The following is a 16,604-nucleotide window of genomic DNA, read 5'->3' as shown; positions in this document are numbered from 1 at the left end:
TTGTTACTCGTGACTATCATTTTTAAAAATGGAATATGTTTAAGGGTGTGTTAATATTAAGTAGACTTTCTTTATATGTAAATAGTGTGGATTTGAGCTACCAGACACAGCAACCATTTAAAGTGACCTTGAGTATTGTGTGAGTGTTTTCTGTAGTTGACCCTGAACCTTGGTCAAGAAAATAATATTTGGCACAAAAGAAAAAAATTGTTTTGGACATTTTTCATTTTCCTGCTGAACATGCTTAAAAAGTGCTCACACCACGTTTCCTTCTAAGTTTAATATCACTGATTTGTCCTAATGGAGATCTTTAAGACATAAGATTATTACCAAGTAACAGTTTTGAGAAAGTATGCAAATATTAGCAAAGAAAGACTTTTTTTTCTCCTCACCAGGCAGCCCAGCCACTGCCACGTTACCAGGAACAGAAGAGGCAGTGTATTGCCTCATGACACAGCAAACACACCACCCTCACACAATCTGTGCTACACCAGCCAGCCCCCGTTCATCCCCTCCATCCTCACTGCCGGGAGACAAAGCAGATAAAGGAAATCACGCTTAGGGAGGAAGTGTGTAATGTAATAGTGTGGCGTCGATGCTGCGTAGGCAATAACAGGCTTTTCTGTGTTGAATCATCAGCGTGGATGATGGATTATTAATTGAACAAAAAGGATAAGCACCCAAGGACACAGCAGTCACAAAAGCCCACCCTCACAGTGTGTCGACTGGTTTTATGCATTTGGTTAATCATGGATTTTATTTGATGTGTGAATATTACACAACGTCTTTGAGGCCTTTTTTTGTGACGAGGCAGTGTTAACACAATTCTTATGAGGATCAGTCTTTGACTCACTTGTTATCAGAGGATCTGCAAAGATGTGATTTTTGATGATTACAAAATGGGGGAATCCACCCGAGCAGAGCTGGTGATTACTTTATCTTTCCTCTTATGGTTTAAGTTAATACTTTTTGAAAGTGATCAAAAATCAAACAGATGCTGCATCGTTTTATTGAAGAACACTCAACGAGCCAAAGATTATGTCTCTGGTTCACATTCAACTGTTGCATATTTCAGCATGTTGGAGCGTGTAAATTACGAAGAAATGATTCGCATAGCTGAGCCAAGGCTTAAATCGACATAAATTCACCTGCAGTTAAGGATGTGAAATCATATCCAACACAGCTTACCGTTACTGTTATGCAAAAGTTGTGTCAAGTAATACCACACAATATGCTAATATTGACAGACTGGGCTATTCATTCAGATTAATCTCCCCTTGAACAGGTAAATATTCTAAAAAGACTTTGCAACACTGAAAAGAAACCACGTGATTACTCAAGAGCCAGTGAGAGCTGAGCGTGTCACAATAAGGACACGTCTAAAGCATGTTTTATCAAACATACTTTGACTCACTTTCATTTTCTGCCCTTCATTACACTCTTTTGTTACCTCTATTTAAGTCTGGAAGCATTGTTTGCCTTTTCAGAGAGGAACCTTCTACGTTTCATTATTATTTGCTTTTCTGTAGAATCTGCAACAAAGACAAACAATAGAGCTGAAATATAATGCCTAGATCAGACTTTAACTGTTTACCAACCTTTTTACTAACCGTAAATGATAGATAGATAGATAGATAGATAGATAGATAGATAGATAGATAGATAGATAGATAGATAGATAGATAGATAGATAGATAGATAGATAGATAGATAGATAGATAGATAGATAGATAGATAGATAGATAGATAGATAGATAGATAGATAGATAGATAGATAGATAGATAGATAGATAGATGTGTCCTATGCTTAGAAGACTACTGCTTACTTGAGAGGACTGTTTTGTGAAAGACATTCTTATTATCAGCTGCTGGAGGAAAGACTCTAACCTTGGTAGGATAGCAACACCTTGACCTGGTAACATCAGGGTTGTGACGCACACACAGCTGCAGCCACTCACCTTATTTCATAGGTGCAGAAAAATGCTTATGAAGCGGAATAACAAAGGACACCACTGACTGTACACCAACTAGATCCTAAGTGAATACATTCTACTTTCAGTCAACTTAGGGACATACTGCATTAGGCTGTTTGAAAGAAAAATACAACATTTGTTCAATAAATGGCAATATGATATTTGTCAGAACTAAAGTGATGCAGATGCCAGGAGATTTCAATAGGATTGTATGAAAGCAAGCTTTCTTAGCACTGGTAAAAGTGCCAGTAAATTGAATGTTTATTATCAGGAATTGAAATCATTCTGCTATGTGAGATCACAGAGTAGCCTTTTAATAGAATTATTAGATGAGAACAAAAATGCTGGTGATACCTAACCAGCTGGAATGTTTAAAATTTGATTTATGTGGATTTTTGTACCCTGTCAGGAAACAAAAAGCTGTTTTCACTGCACAGAAAAACAACTTTTTGTATCGTAAGATGAAAATTTCCCCAATTTGCATCACATGGAACGATGTGAGACAAATATGGTGTCATGGTGCACATGATCACCATAGCAGAGTGAATTGAAAATGTATGACCATCGAGGCTTTTCATGACAATTTCAGTGACTGGGTCTTAGCAAACATCCATGTGTTTGTGTGTGCTGATTTGTGTGAGCTTGTTTGTGTGAGCTTCAGGTCAGGTGATGAGTTAAAATTCCCTTTCCAAGCTATCCCTGTCTCTCATCTCTTTCTCTCTCTTCCATCAAACCACTATTTCAAAGGCTCGCGAGACACGCAGACGCACATTTTACGATTGAGGAAGTGATAAAAGAGACATTTTAAAAACTTTCCTATTTCCAACTTTCCAAAGCACCAACCTTTTAAATTTAAACTTCTGCTCAACGGCCTAAACTGTCATCTCATGTATCTATTGGCTGGCTCAAAAAGGTCAGTGCTTCACCAATGATTCACCCCTGTGAGCCTTTTTTTTCAATGAGGCCAGTGGGAAGGGACAATTTACCGTGGTATCATCTTGCCTGTAACACTGGGACATTGTATGTCACTGCACAGTGTAGGAGTAATTTTTTAGTAGCAGTCATACTGGGCATTTTCATACTTTAGAACAATGTTCACTCATTAGGGGTCGTGTGTGCATGACATGTCTTCCTGCTTGACTGACGTGGGGCATTAGATTTTTGATTGATTGATTGATTGATTTCTATATTTCGAACACAGGAAAAAAATGTTTAAAAAATAAAAATAAAGAAATAAAAAAATATATATATAAATGCCAGATGCATTCACTATCATGTTAAAAAAGGAGTAGGAGGAAGTAACAAACTTTTGAAATCCTACCCTTTTTTAACCCTTTTTAACCGTGTTATGTATAAAAAAAACCTTTACCAGGTGTGTTTTGTTCATGTTCTTTATGCGTGAGCTGCCAAAGGCTCAGGTATAACACATACAATCCTCAGCTCAAAGGGTGTTGGGTTTCTACCCGGCTGGGCCTGGCTGGCCTCTTTCAGCTCCTGTTACCAGGCTGCACTCATCACTAATTTATTTGTGTTCCTCACCCTAAAACTCTGGGTGAGCAGTTGGTTTGTTGGGTGCTTGGTCATCTATGCCTGGAAAAGGAGAGTGCTTTTCCCCTCTGTTAGTGCAATACACCTGCAGGGCTCTGAAAGAAGGATCATTCTGAGCTGGGGGCCGATGCAGAACGGGGAGACTATGAGCCCACAGGACTCCAAGGCAGCAGGGGTTGAGGCCATGGAGGACCAGAGGGCCCAGAACCAGAATCAGGGTTGTTTGGAGCCCACGGCGCCTCCGCTACCTCCCCCTTCACCACCACCATCAGGGCCACCTGAATACCCCAGACCAAGGCTCATCTTCCACACTCAGCTGGCTCACGGGAGCCCAACAGGCCGCATTCATGGATTCACTAATGTCAAGGAACTGTATGCCAAGATCGCAGAGGTGTTCAACATCTCCCCGTCAGAGGTATGAATGTAGCATTATAAAGTCACATGTCCAGTTAGAATGAAAATAGTCGAGCAATAAAATAATTTGGGTTGTAGGCTGGCCTAGCATTTCTGGTCTTTTACGCCAGTTGTGAAAAGGTGTTAGGTTTCCATAATGTACTATTGGAGATCATTTGTGTAACAACTGTGTGCCAGACTTTGTACTCATCTGTGCTTTAACAAGGATCACTAGCGGAAACAAATGACTAGATAGTGTTTTGTAATCAGCAAACACAAGTACATTTATCTCAACAAGGCATGATTGTGACTTCAGAGCAAAACAAAACTAGCAGATAACAATTTCCCCTCAGAATCTATTCAAATAATAGAATAATAATGCACTCAAAATGCAAATATCAATAAGCCTACAAACAATTACAGTACCAAAGACAATGATTAAAGCATTTCAAGTATGTTTTTCATTTTTAAAGGATTGAAACTCTTGTGTGCAGTCAAATTATAGTTTTCAAGAAGACATCTGAACACCAAACCTTCAATAGGTCAGCGTTGGCCAAACCTGCACACTGCACCCTCACTCTGTTTTCAGTGGTATCAGAGACTTCCACATATCACGTCTTCACACTTTAAACAGATACCTACAATGGATTACAATATATCCTGAGCAGCTAGTAGTAGGTGTAACAGTAGATCAAAAAATGAGAAGGTAACACGTTTTGGAGGAATAAAAATGTAGATGCTTTTTTTTTAGGTCTGTTTTGAACATTTGCTAATTTCATTTCCAGAAAGTAAAGAAGCACAACATTAATTAAAAACAGCAGCTTTTAACCACTTAAAACGATTTGTCTAACAACAATGACAGATGTGGTTGCTACCGTTCTGCTGCACTACTAGTTAAATCATATTAACACACTCAATAAAAGAGCAATGACTATTCAACACTGGCCTTATCAAACACTTGTTGACACTGAAAGTCACCATGAAGGCCATCTCTATCTTTCCCCATCAGCTTTTCCTATCACAAGTGCAAACACTTATAGATGAAGTGATGTAAGCCTGTGTACCTTCCAAACTAATCAGAGTTGTTGATCTTAGGCAACCACCAAGCATAATTGTCTCTTCTTTCCTGTGAAAGAGAATTAATGAAAGATAATGTCATTTGATAATATATATGTATATATATATATTACTATTTGATGGAGAACTTTCTGTCATGATATGGAGTCTGCCTTGAGTTTGTATGTTGTGTGTAACTCTCAGAAGCTCCTTTCTAATGACCCTAGTATTAATAGTAGGAAATGCAACAGGTGGAGACTTACGTTGTAACAAATATACAAGTAAAACTTAATCTTTTTAATCTGCATTTCAAGTTTCGTTAGTGCCCCTCTAAAGTGAGTGTTTATCTATTGAGTAGAGGTAATGATAAAAAAGTTTCTTGGGTTGATTTGGGTTCACGTAAAATGCACAATAATTCAATGGCAAAAAGTTGTCTTTGAAGAGGGATTTGATAACTGTATGACTACTATATCTGCAGGACCTTGAGATTCATGACGACCTCTAGATACAAGAAACTCTACAGAAAAAAAGGCCAGGCAATTAACCAGTGATAGTGACCTCCAAAGGACTGAGCAGCAGCAGCAGTTTACAATGAATGTACAGTCAGATGCAGGAGAAGACCTTGAACTTTAGTCCAGACAGTCTGTTCTCCTTGCCAAGAAAATTACAACAAACTGTTCCAAGATAAAAGTTCATTTAGGTTATCTTACGTTTCCTGAAAGGATTATAAAGCAAAACTTGAACGTTAACTTCAGATTGCAGAATCCTAAATTGAAGACTTGAAGGATATTCTTTCATTTGCTTTAAGCTGAAAGCATGAATTAAGAGCAACAAATTGGCTCTGAATGTGGAACACACCACTCGAGGGAGGAGATAGAAAGAAACAATATCAAATGTGCATGTGCTGCCATTTAAAAAAATGAAAAGTAAAAAGGTAGAAAATACTTGACGTATCCCAAAGAGAAATTATATTGTTTTTAAAAACAATCATAAGCTTTCATTATGGATTGTTATTATCTTGAGATAATCCAATGAGATGACAAAAATGCTTTTGACAGAGGATTTAACTATAATCATGTGAATTCAATATTTTTCTTGTATATACTTGTATAAAGAATACACACACACCTTTGAACTTTTCTAAGTCCAACACATGATAAACAAGCCATAGCAATTCTAATTCATTTGGCTTTACTGTCATCTGCTGGTCAATATCAGTACTGCATGACTAGAGAAATTCTGATGGGTTGAGTCTTCTTTTGTAATGCCATAGTAAAGAGGATGGACATGATTGGTAATGCATGTGTGATGTAATGTACAGACCAGTGGCTCACTGGTAAAACAACAGTTTTGTAACACTTTAATATACAAAGTATTAAAATCTCTGTTCTACAGTCACTGATTCACCTCAGCGGTAACTATTGCTTGGATGTTTTTGAAACTAGAATCAGTTGGTGCAACTTTTTTTTACCAATGTCCTCCTCCCAGATCCTTTTCTGCACACTAAACTCTCATAAGGTGGACATGCAGAAGCTACTGGGGGGACAGATTGGACTTGAGGACTTCATTTTTGCTCACGTCAGAGGGGAGACTAAAGAAGTGGAGGTGACAAAGACAGAAGATGCATTGGGTCTCACCATCACAGACAATGGAGCAGGATATGCTTTCATTAAGGTGAATGAGAGGTAGAACAAAAACCCTGAAGGAGTGAATACTTATGTTCTTTTTGACTCCTTGCAAAATATCACAAAGAAATAATTAGTTTTCTGCTGGTCAGGTTAACCTTTCAGTTCATGGCAAAGTGTTAAAAAGTATAAAACCTCTAACAGGGAGTCTAAGTTATTATTCATTGCCTACTGTTACAAAAACTTATAGTTTTGCTTACAATATCACCACAGTCAAACGTTTTGCATGTACCTGCACTCTTCTGAGAAAAGTTTAGGATATAAGTATGATATGAGGGTAATAGTGAGATACAGTAAAGAAAAAAAACATCACAAATGTTACCCTTTCAGAAAAAATATTAAACAATAATGAAGACAAGAAAATTCTAGATTTCAATTTTTTTTGTGGCTATTTTTCAGTTTGGATTGAAATATTTGACATTTTGATCTCAAATATGAAAACTGTGTATCACTTACACCTGTAAATGTGACTTATGCCATCTTCTCCCCAGAGAATAAAAGAAGGCAGCACCATAGACAGACTGAAGACGGTATGTGTTGGTGACCACATTGAGGCTATCAATGACCAGAGCATTGTAGGGTGTCGACATTACGAGGTGGCTAAGATGCTAAAAGAGCAACCGAGAGGCATACCTTTCACTCTTCGCCTTGTGGGGCCCAAGAAGGCCTTTGGTGAGTGGAAAACATTAAATGTTGCATGGGACTTATCGTCATGTGCTTTACAGACAGATATTAGAAAATCCCTTATATAGACTTTGACATCAGTCAAAAATACTGGTCAGGATTACACTGACTGGATAAGTAGCACTGAAGTTGTGCACTGAAGCCATTACACTGATCAACCTTGACACATATTTAGACAACGAATTACATCATCCATTCCTTCTGAGACTGTATAAATTCATACCTCTTCAAATGATAGAATGGAAGCAGCGTGGTTCTCAGTGCTTATTATCTGTGCTTCTGTCATAATCGAAAGAGAAACTTCCCTTAAAGATATATTTCTAGCACGGGGTACCACTCAAACAAACAGGAAGACAGGATGTAGTTGCTTAAATGATCACTGGTCCTCTGCCAATGATCTTAGCAGCTAATCTTAGCATCTATGATCAATTGACCAATCTTATTATGCTGTTTGGTAACACTGAGTTTTGACCAGTAATGGTCTAAAGTGGCTCTTCAGGAACAAGTACAGCCCAGTTAGGATTTGACTTGATACACTAAAAGAATTGAATAGAAATACACAAATAAAACACATACTGTATATTAGCTATTGAAAAACAGACTGAATCTCTGAATCAAGCAGTGCACTGGAAATCAACTCCTTCAGTTCCTTTACTCATATAATTTAATTCTCAGGCAGAGACAGACATTTGTTACCATAGGGAAGAAAAAAGGCCCCACAAAAGGTCAACACTGGATGACAGTTCTGTTAATGCTTGACGACCATCTTCAGGAACTACTGAAATGAAAAAACTCTCTTGTACACATAGAAGAGCAAGGAAACAAGTGTTCTCACAATATAACACTATGAACTGTGTGTAGTGCAACATGAGAGCATTGAGGCAAACTCAACCAAAGATACACAGAAACAGAAGACAAAGTTTAACGTGGGTTACAGCACTTCAGCTGTCAGTGCAAAATAGATTGTAAATATTTGTTCCAATTGACATTGTTGGAGTTAACTAGCTGTACTTTCTATTGAGTTTGAAAGCAGCTTTTATTTACATTTCAGACGGGACTAGAAATGGGTTAACAGATTAGGAGAGGTTTAGCTTTTTCTTTGGTATATGCTACATGTATTAAATGGTTTGTTTAAGGTTATAGTCGGATATTTTTTTAAGTGAAGACATGCTGGAGATGTGAAGGAGCTTTTTTAGTAGCCTATATATCAATTGACATAAGCTGCTCTGTGCTATCTCATGGCAACATGTGCTCACACAGTTCAATTATTGAAGTTTGAGTGTGAAGTTCTAATTTCTTTTTCAAGAAATACTTTAGCAGTACTTCAACAAGACATGTGTTTATAGCATTAGGTTTAGAACATGGAAAGCACAGTAGGAAACTCCCTTCTCAATGTGGAACTGGCTGCTTATCAGGCAGGAAACCAAATCCATGGTCGAATGTCTGACTTCCTTCCACCAATCAGTATCTGTTGTCACATCACTGTTTGGAGACAAACACATTAAAATGCCAGCAGACACTAAACAGGAGTAATTTTGTCTGAGGCCAACCTGAAGCCAACTGCATCAGTTCATTACAATTCTGTGGAGTTAAAATGGATACCAGAATTAGTGATCCACGCACTTGAATGACAATGGGAAAAAAAAAGATCCAAAGAGGTTTTCCAGCCTCTGGAATTGCATCTGGGTTGTATAGACCACTGTACATGTAACAGCTTACATTGTAAGCTAATGAGAATAAGCTATAGACTGCACAAATATCTCTTCTTTGGCTGCGATATATGGGAACTTGCTTCTTGAGCTGCTGGGTATTCTATTTTACCACTGGGACAATTTAGTTACAAGGTTGGGTGGTAATAATCCTCTAAATACATTTATATATTAGTCTTCCTCTGCTGTTTTACATTAAGTTTAAGTCTCCCTCTCCTGTGTGTGAGCAAGCTGTCACTCTGGTGCGATCATCGATATAATCACTTCCACATAGGATGATTAGAGCAGAATTTCGGTACACAAGAATCTTTAAGATGTTAAAACCTGAAACAGACACACAAATGAGCTGGTTGCCAAATTTGAATATTACGGTCTTGATTTAATCCATGTTGTACATTAGAAACTCTCACATGCAGAGGTCAAAGCAAAACTTGTCATAGAGATCTATCTTACATGGTTTTGCACTGTTTGTGCAAATTTTTCAGACCAAACGTACACTATATTGCCAAAAGTATTCACTCACCCATCTAAATAATTGAATTCAGGTGTTTCAATCACTTCCATGGCCACAGGTGTATAAATTCAAGCACCTAGGTGTGCAGACTGCTTCTACAGACATCTGTGAAAGAATGGGTCCCTCTCAGGAGCTCAGTGAATTACAGCGTGGTACCATGATAGGATGCCATCTGTGCAACAAGTCCAGTCGGGAAATTTCATCACTCCTAAATATTCCACAGTCAACTGTCAGTGGTATAACAAGTGGTATAACAAAGTGGAAGTGATTGGGAACAACAGCAACTCAGCCACATGAAATGATAGAGTGGGGTCAGCGGATGCTGAGGCGCATAGTGCTTAGAGGTCGCTAACTTTCTGCAGAGTCAATCACTACAGACCTCCAAATGTGGCCTTCAGATTAGCTCAAGAACAGTGCATAGAGAGCTTCATGGAATGGGTTTCCATGGTCCAGCTGCATCCAAAACGTACATCACCACGTGCAATGCAAAGCATCGGATGCAGTGGTGTAACGCACGCCGTCACTGGACTCTAGAGCAGTGGAGACGCTTCTCTGGAGTGACAAATCACACTTCTCCATCTGGCAATCTGATGGACGTGTCTGGGACAATTTCACTCCTAAACTATGTGGAAAGCTTGCCTAGAAGAGTTGAAGCTGTTATAGCAGCTTATATAGAAGCTGTTATAGCTGTAAGGGTGGGCCGACGTCATATTAAACCCTGTGGATTAAGAATGGGATGTCACTTAAGTTCATATGTGTGTAAAGGCAGATGAGGGAATACTTTTGGCAATATAGTGTAGCTTACTGATACCTATTGTTGATCTTACACAAACACTGACATACATAGCAGATGCTGACATGTGACCTCCCACTTGACCTGTTTATTTGTCCCCAGGGTGTTTCTGACCTTTCATCCTGTTAAATAAAAATAACCCACTGAGAAATTGTCAAACTTATGTCAATGACATGCAAACAATTTGTCAGTACAAGAGTTTCTTTTGAATTGAAGAGAAATGTTTTAGTGGTATGCAGTGAAAGCCAAGAAGGTCAAATAGACTTATTACCAAAAAAAATCTAACTTTAAAGGATGAATGATAAACAAATAAAACACATGACCACTAACTAAAAAAACTACTTGATTAATGACTGTCATCTTGTGTGTGTGATTAGATATGATTGGAATGAGGACTAAAGCACCAAAATCTAATGAGGGCAAGATAGTGAACGGGAGGGAGACCCTGCGACTTCGCTCCAAGGGCGCCGCCACAGTTCAGGAAGTGGTGAGTTTCACATGCTCTGTCGAACTATGACTGCCTGAACTTTCTGATGTGTTTGAGTACCAGATGCCCATTAATATGTACACACAGACACAAAACTTTTATCGGGCAATTAGATTTCTTATGAACACTTAAATAGTATTTTACAGTTGATCATATGTCTATTTAAGCTTGTCACATGCATTTTTTTGTTTGAGGTTGTTTGAGGTGCTTCCGCTTATTTAGGCTAAAAATTCACATAGTTCAATACAGGCCTGACCTGACCTGAAATGAACCAAGCATTTCCAACTGTTCCCACACACACACAAACAATCAAACTGAAGTGTTTTGCTGGAAGTAAATCTTATCTTGAATGTAATTTTTTTCACACTAAACTGATCTGTAAAGTGAACATTATTGCTTTAAAAAAATTGAAAGCTGAAAAGCATGAATTAGATACATTCTATAATCATTTGTAAAATAAATATACCTTCTATCAATTCTAAAGTTTTACGTATCAAGACATAAAGAAATTCTGGTCCTTACCAGGGATTAAAATGAGGTAAATACAATCTCAGATGAACAACAGCACATGACATAAAACATGTGTCGTTAATCATTGAACAAAAACTAAGCAAAATATAGAAGAAGTGTGATAAACTAAGTACACTGCTTCATGTTTCAACAATTTGTCGAACCCTTAACAGCAATGATTTACTAATCATTTTCCCTATGAACTCATTAATCCGTCACATTGTTTGTGGAGAGAATTTGACCCACTCTATTTTCTAACTTTGCTTCAATTCATTGAAGTTTGTGGACATTACTTTATGAACAGCTCTTGGTTGTCGAAAGGACAACCAAGAGTGAGTCATGGGTTGTTCTAATGCAACTTTGTGAGCCTAAGCTGTGCGGCCATGTCGTTTTTAGAGAGAGGAGGCTTTCTTCAGGCCTTATTCAGCTGTTTTATAATGGTACTGTCAGGAACTTTAACTGGGCCTGGAGAGTTTGAGATGAAGCGCTTGTTTTTTGTTTTTTTTTTGCATTGTTTTGTTTTTTATTGCAAGGTCTGATTTTGGGGTGAACTTGCTGGGACGTCCACTTCTGGGAAAATTGTTGCAGAACGGTGCACTGTAATTTGTTTGGAAATGGCCTTATAACCATTTCCTGATTTATGGCAAATTGTGTTTGCAAATAGCAAATACAATTTATTTGGGTGCTAACACTTGCCGATAATAAATTAATCAAGAGCATTTGATTAGGAGAGTCTTGTCTGCTATTCCAATAAAAGCAGTAAGGGTGTACTTAGTTTTTCATACGCTGGTTCTGCATTTTGGCTTAGTTTATGTAAAGTAATGACAGAGGGTAGCATGCTGTGATTTGCTACTGTTCTTCTGAGGTTATTTTTACATTGTAATTCCAAAACATGGTAGAGATCAGATGATTTATTTCTATTATGTCCTGATAAATAAAGTCAGTGTGTACTCTCTTTTTAACACAATTGTGTATGCAGTCATTATTTCTGTACTGAGAATGTAATCATCTATGAACATATGTATATTCACTTTACACAGTATGACATTAACCACACCGCCAAAAGTGTTATTGGGCCTCATGTGCTTTGGCAGGAGAATATGTTAATCTGTTGGAGTTTATGTAACCATATTTCCATAAACACTTCTGTGTTTGTCTGGGTGCTCTTTCAGCAAAATGAGTTTGAAGAACAGGCCACCAGGAAAGTGGATGACCTTTTGGAGAGCTACATGGGCATCAGAGACTTGGAGCTTGGTAAGACCACATAACACTTGTGTCCTCAAAGTGGACTTCATCTTTATGTTCACATTTGGACTGCTGAAAGTTGTTTAGTCTGGGAGAGTTACTAACCAGGAATCACTGAGAAAATCATTGAGATTCCTTGTAGTTTTTATGCTTGTGGTACTTGACTGACTGCTGGATGAAAATAAATTCACCCCAACAGATGACCACATAAGAATTTGGAGCATGAAAAATGCCCAGAACCGCTTATGTCTTTTTATGGTATTTCAGTAGTTTCTAGTGCACTTATTGTCCCTTCAACATTTTTTACCCTTGATTTAATTGTTTTTTAAAAGGTCTTTTCTTTTAATGTTAAATATTCAACAAGACTAATCTTGAGAATTTTTTTTCCATGTATTTCGTCTGTGTTTCAGTCTCTTTTCCCTTGCTGAAACTACTCAGTTGTCATGGGCACCAAATGCATGCCACTTAATGTGAGCAACCAGTAACTTAATTGGCCCATTAAAAAAGGTTGAGAACTCTAAAATAAATGAAAGAAAGATTAAAAAAAGCGGAAATGGATTTTGATTCAAGTTTTATTTCTTGTTAGGGTCAGAAATTTTCTGTGACGCCCAATCAAAAAATCTCCGAAGCTCGGGCAAACTGGCAACATCATCAGTTAGCTTCTCAATTTAGTCTTCACAGAGTATCAAAACAGCTTAGCAAGATGAAGAATGATAATCACTTGGGATTTATTGTAATGATCTTCTGGCGGATGTCACTGTGCCCTTTCCCAAAACTCTAAAATGATTTCTAAATCTGCTCCTTCCCTTTTTGATAGCTGGGATTCGCCCCTAAATAAAATTTGTTTGTTTGTTTACATATTATGACACAAATAGAAGTGGACAGTGGGAAGATGTGAATATGAGAGAAATAAAAAAGGAATTCAAGAGATATCTACATATCCACAAGGTTTTACTATGGCAGTCCTGCATCATTATTGCTGGCTCTCTATATTAAAAAAAATAGTAAAGGTAACATTTTTTGAAAAGCATTCTTTAAATTCTTAAATGATTATTAAGAATATGATTGCAAATATTTTATGCTGTTATGTTCAATGTTCTAAAAATGCTAAACTTCTCTTGCTAAAGTCAAGTACAGAATAAGTCTATGTTTTTCTATCACATAGGCTGTACTAGAGAGTGTTACATAAAAGTAAATTGGCTGCCAATTATTAGTGAGGAATTTTAAAAATGGAGCTGGTTAATCAAAGTAGGTGTGCCACCATCCTAGAAAAAAAAACATTTTCCTGTTCTTGTCTGCTATCATGAATCACACAGAACACAGAGGTTGTGTGGGTTTTTCTTGAGAAAATAGATTAACTATGAACATTCCTCAAGGCAGAGCTGATCCAGCTCTCTGCTGAAAGCTATGCACAAGATTCTTAATTAGTTTTAGGCCTAGACTTTGAATAAACTATCTAAGGATGTTTAAAAGTTCCCCTTAAACCCCTGAAGTGTTTATTAAGCAGTGAGGGTCATTGTCACTCTGAATGGTGAATCTCAATCGTCATCCCAATTCCCCAGAAGACTGAGACATGATTTCCTCAAGAATGTCTCTGTATTTTACACCACCCAACACTGACAAGTATCCCAGCCCCTTCCAATCTATCTATGCATGGTTGATATGTATAGAAAATTTGGTTTATATATGTAGGAAATATAGAAATCTAAACATTACATTTGGCATTATAGTAATATTTTTCATAAGTAGCTTGCAAAAACATTGCATAAAACTAGAAAAAGCAGTTCCTGCTAAACAGCAGTGAGAATGCTGAAAAGCTGCATGGGGATAGCTGACCATGCTAAAAAAAAAGCTGATAAATAGTGTAAACTCAGAAGAAAGTCATTTTCTGTAGTTTCAAAAGGCATGAAAGGTATTTGTGAAAGGAGCTGGATGAAGGCAGAAAACTACAGAAAAGAGAAGAAAACAGCAAAAAGCATTGGCAGTTGGAAGGTACTGCTGTGATTGAGAGGCTTTTAATTAAAAAGGTGAAGTTCTGAAGGCTATGAAAGTCACATTGGCTGAAAGAGGACAAATTTTCCTGTGTTTTAATACTAAAATTATAGATGTGGCTTAACGATTTTGGAAACAGTGACAGGTTAAAAACTTTTTTTCTGAAGAATCTTTCTGTATTCTTTCACTCTGCCAGTTGGAGCCTCCACTCTACACATGAACATTCTGTTTCATTGGAATGCATTGTAAACACATAAATCATCAAGGATTTTACTAATTTTTAAACTGTGATAGTTCAAAATTGGCAGGATATTTTAAAAAGCTGCATTATTCAGCAATAGCTGAATTGTTGTTTTTACAAGCATTCTCACAATAACCATTTTGCAAGAAACAAAAGTCCCTTGCCACAATAAAAACAGTTCTTGACTGCAGTATCCATATTTAACCTCGAGTTCAATCTTAAAAAAATTCAACTCATGTCCTCTTTTCTTTGCAGCGACCACCATTGTGGAAGCGGGAAAAAACAAGAAGAACCCAGATGACTTTGCTGAGGCACTGGATTCAGTTCTGGGAGATTTCGCATTCCCTGATGTGTTTTTGTTTGATGTATGGGGAGCTATTGGAGATGTTAAAAATGGCAGAATTTAGACATTAGCACTTTGGAAAGAAAGAGCTAAGATCTTTGAAACATCTCGTTGTAAAAAACAAACCAACAAAAAGCATGCAGATTTGTTTAAATGTTGTTGTCCCAGTGCTTTGACTAACAGCTTTCTTTAGTGACCACCATTGCTGTAATTATTTGCCTTCGGAAAATCAGATTTGCTCCTTACAGATCATCACAGCAAATGTAATAAATTCAAAACAGAAAACTGCTGTGTTGTTTTAAGGCCGTTTGTGTTGTAGTCTGGGTTGAATCTCTTTTCAAGGGGTGGAAGATGAAATGGTAATTCTCAACATTTAAACATTCAAGAAAACATACGTTTTTCAAGCTGAATTATATTTAAAAGCTCATGTTACGGCATCAGTGGACATATGTGAACCATCTGAGAACAAAGAAAGTATTCTCTCATGAACGTTTGCTGGGAAAAACAGAACTGGAGTCATTATTGAGCACGTAGTCTGCATATTTTTACTTCTGGCAACAATTTGTATGACTATACCGGGCAGAAGTAGCTATAGATAGATATCCACTCCTCCTATTGGCTGTGGAAGGAAGCATGTACAATGAGTGTTTGGCCACTTACAGGCCTTTTCAGACCGTATTAGTCAGTCCCTTCTCGGAGAAGGATATAGCAGCTGAATAGATTAGGCAGCTGCCCTCCATCCAAAGGAGTGATTCAAGTCTTGTCAACGATAAATTGTATTTAGCACATATGCACATGCATGTGCTCATTTGATTTAAAGGGAAGAAGGAAGAGCTGCAAAAGGAAGGACTTACTTTTACTACTCCAACATCAATAGGCAGCAAACTTGAAATCTGTGGGCACAATTAAAGCAAGTCCAAAATCTAAAATGAGAATCAAATAAGATGAAATGATCAATCATGCAGTCGGTGACCAATCAGAAATATCCCATTTATGGACTGACAAACAAGGATACATCCCTTAACTTCTCATGGACAGAAATGAAAAGTAGATAAGATAAAAAAAAGTAGATAAAGTATAAGAATTTCTGCATGCTTGCACACTGATCTTGTGAGCATGTAAGCTGCTTGATTTGAACCTTTAATCGATTTTGCCTGAATAACAAAATAAAGATCTTCATGCTTACTCCTAATAAAGGAGCACATCATAACCCATTATATTTTTGCCACATTTCAGAGAAAGACTCTATTTGTCAAGAATTAAAATGAAAATACGACACCAATTTGTTGGAGCCTATATACTTCAGTGTCACTGTTGTCCGTTTCAGTGTGTTACTCTGTGTAATGTGTTACTAATTTTTCTCTTTTCTTTGTAATGCACAGTATGTACTGTTAACAACAAGGAAGAATCAAACTACATATTGGAGTCTAA

The 16,604-nt window shown here is 37.4% G+C and overlaps 1 protein-coding gene across 1 annotated transcript; it reads left to right on the top strand.

Annotated features, from left to right (window-relative positions):
• The first annotated feature begins 3,514 nt into the window (after nucleotides 1-3,514).
• Nucleotides 3,515-15,392, top strand: gipc3 (GIPC PDZ domain containing family, member 3). Its single transcript, XM_072388673.1, has 6 exons — nucleotides 3,515-3,936; nucleotides 6,459-6,644; nucleotides 7,147-7,327; nucleotides 10,733-10,842; nucleotides 12,525-12,606; nucleotides 15,086-15,392. The coding sequence occupies exons 1-6, from the start codon at nucleotides 3,649-3,651 to the stop codon at nucleotides 15,235-15,237; spliced, it is 999 nt and encodes a 332-aa protein (XP_072244774.1). The 5' UTR covers nucleotides 3,515-3,648; the 3' UTR covers nucleotides 15,238-15,392.
• Nucleotides 15,393-16,604: the final 1,212 nt, after the last annotated feature.

The sequence above is a fragment of the Leuresthes tenuis genome, unplaced genomic scaffold (genome assembly GCF_036924035.1).
Source record: "Leuresthes tenuis unplaced genomic scaffold, fLeuTen1.0.hap1 SCAF_7, whole genome shotgun sequence".
NCBI lineage: Eukaryota > Metazoa > Chordata > Actinopteri > Atheriniformes > Atherinopsidae > Leuresthes > Leuresthes tenuis.
Note: the sequence above shows the minus strand (reverse complement) of the source record. Positions and strands in the feature narration are given on the sequence as shown.

Coding starts and splice junctions, on each gene's coding strand:
- gipc3 (XM_072388673.1), top strand. CDS start 3,649: ATGCAGAACGGGGAGACTATGAGCCCACAGGACTCCAAGGCAGCAGGG. Junction 7,328..10,732: donor GGGGCCCAAGAAGGCCTTTG/GTGAGTGGAAAA, acceptor GTGTGTGATTAG/ATATGATTGGAATGAGGACT. Junction 10,843..12,524: donor CCGCCACAGTTCAGGAAGTG/GTGAGTTTCACA, acceptor GTGCTCTTTCAG/CAAAATGAGTTTGAAGAACA.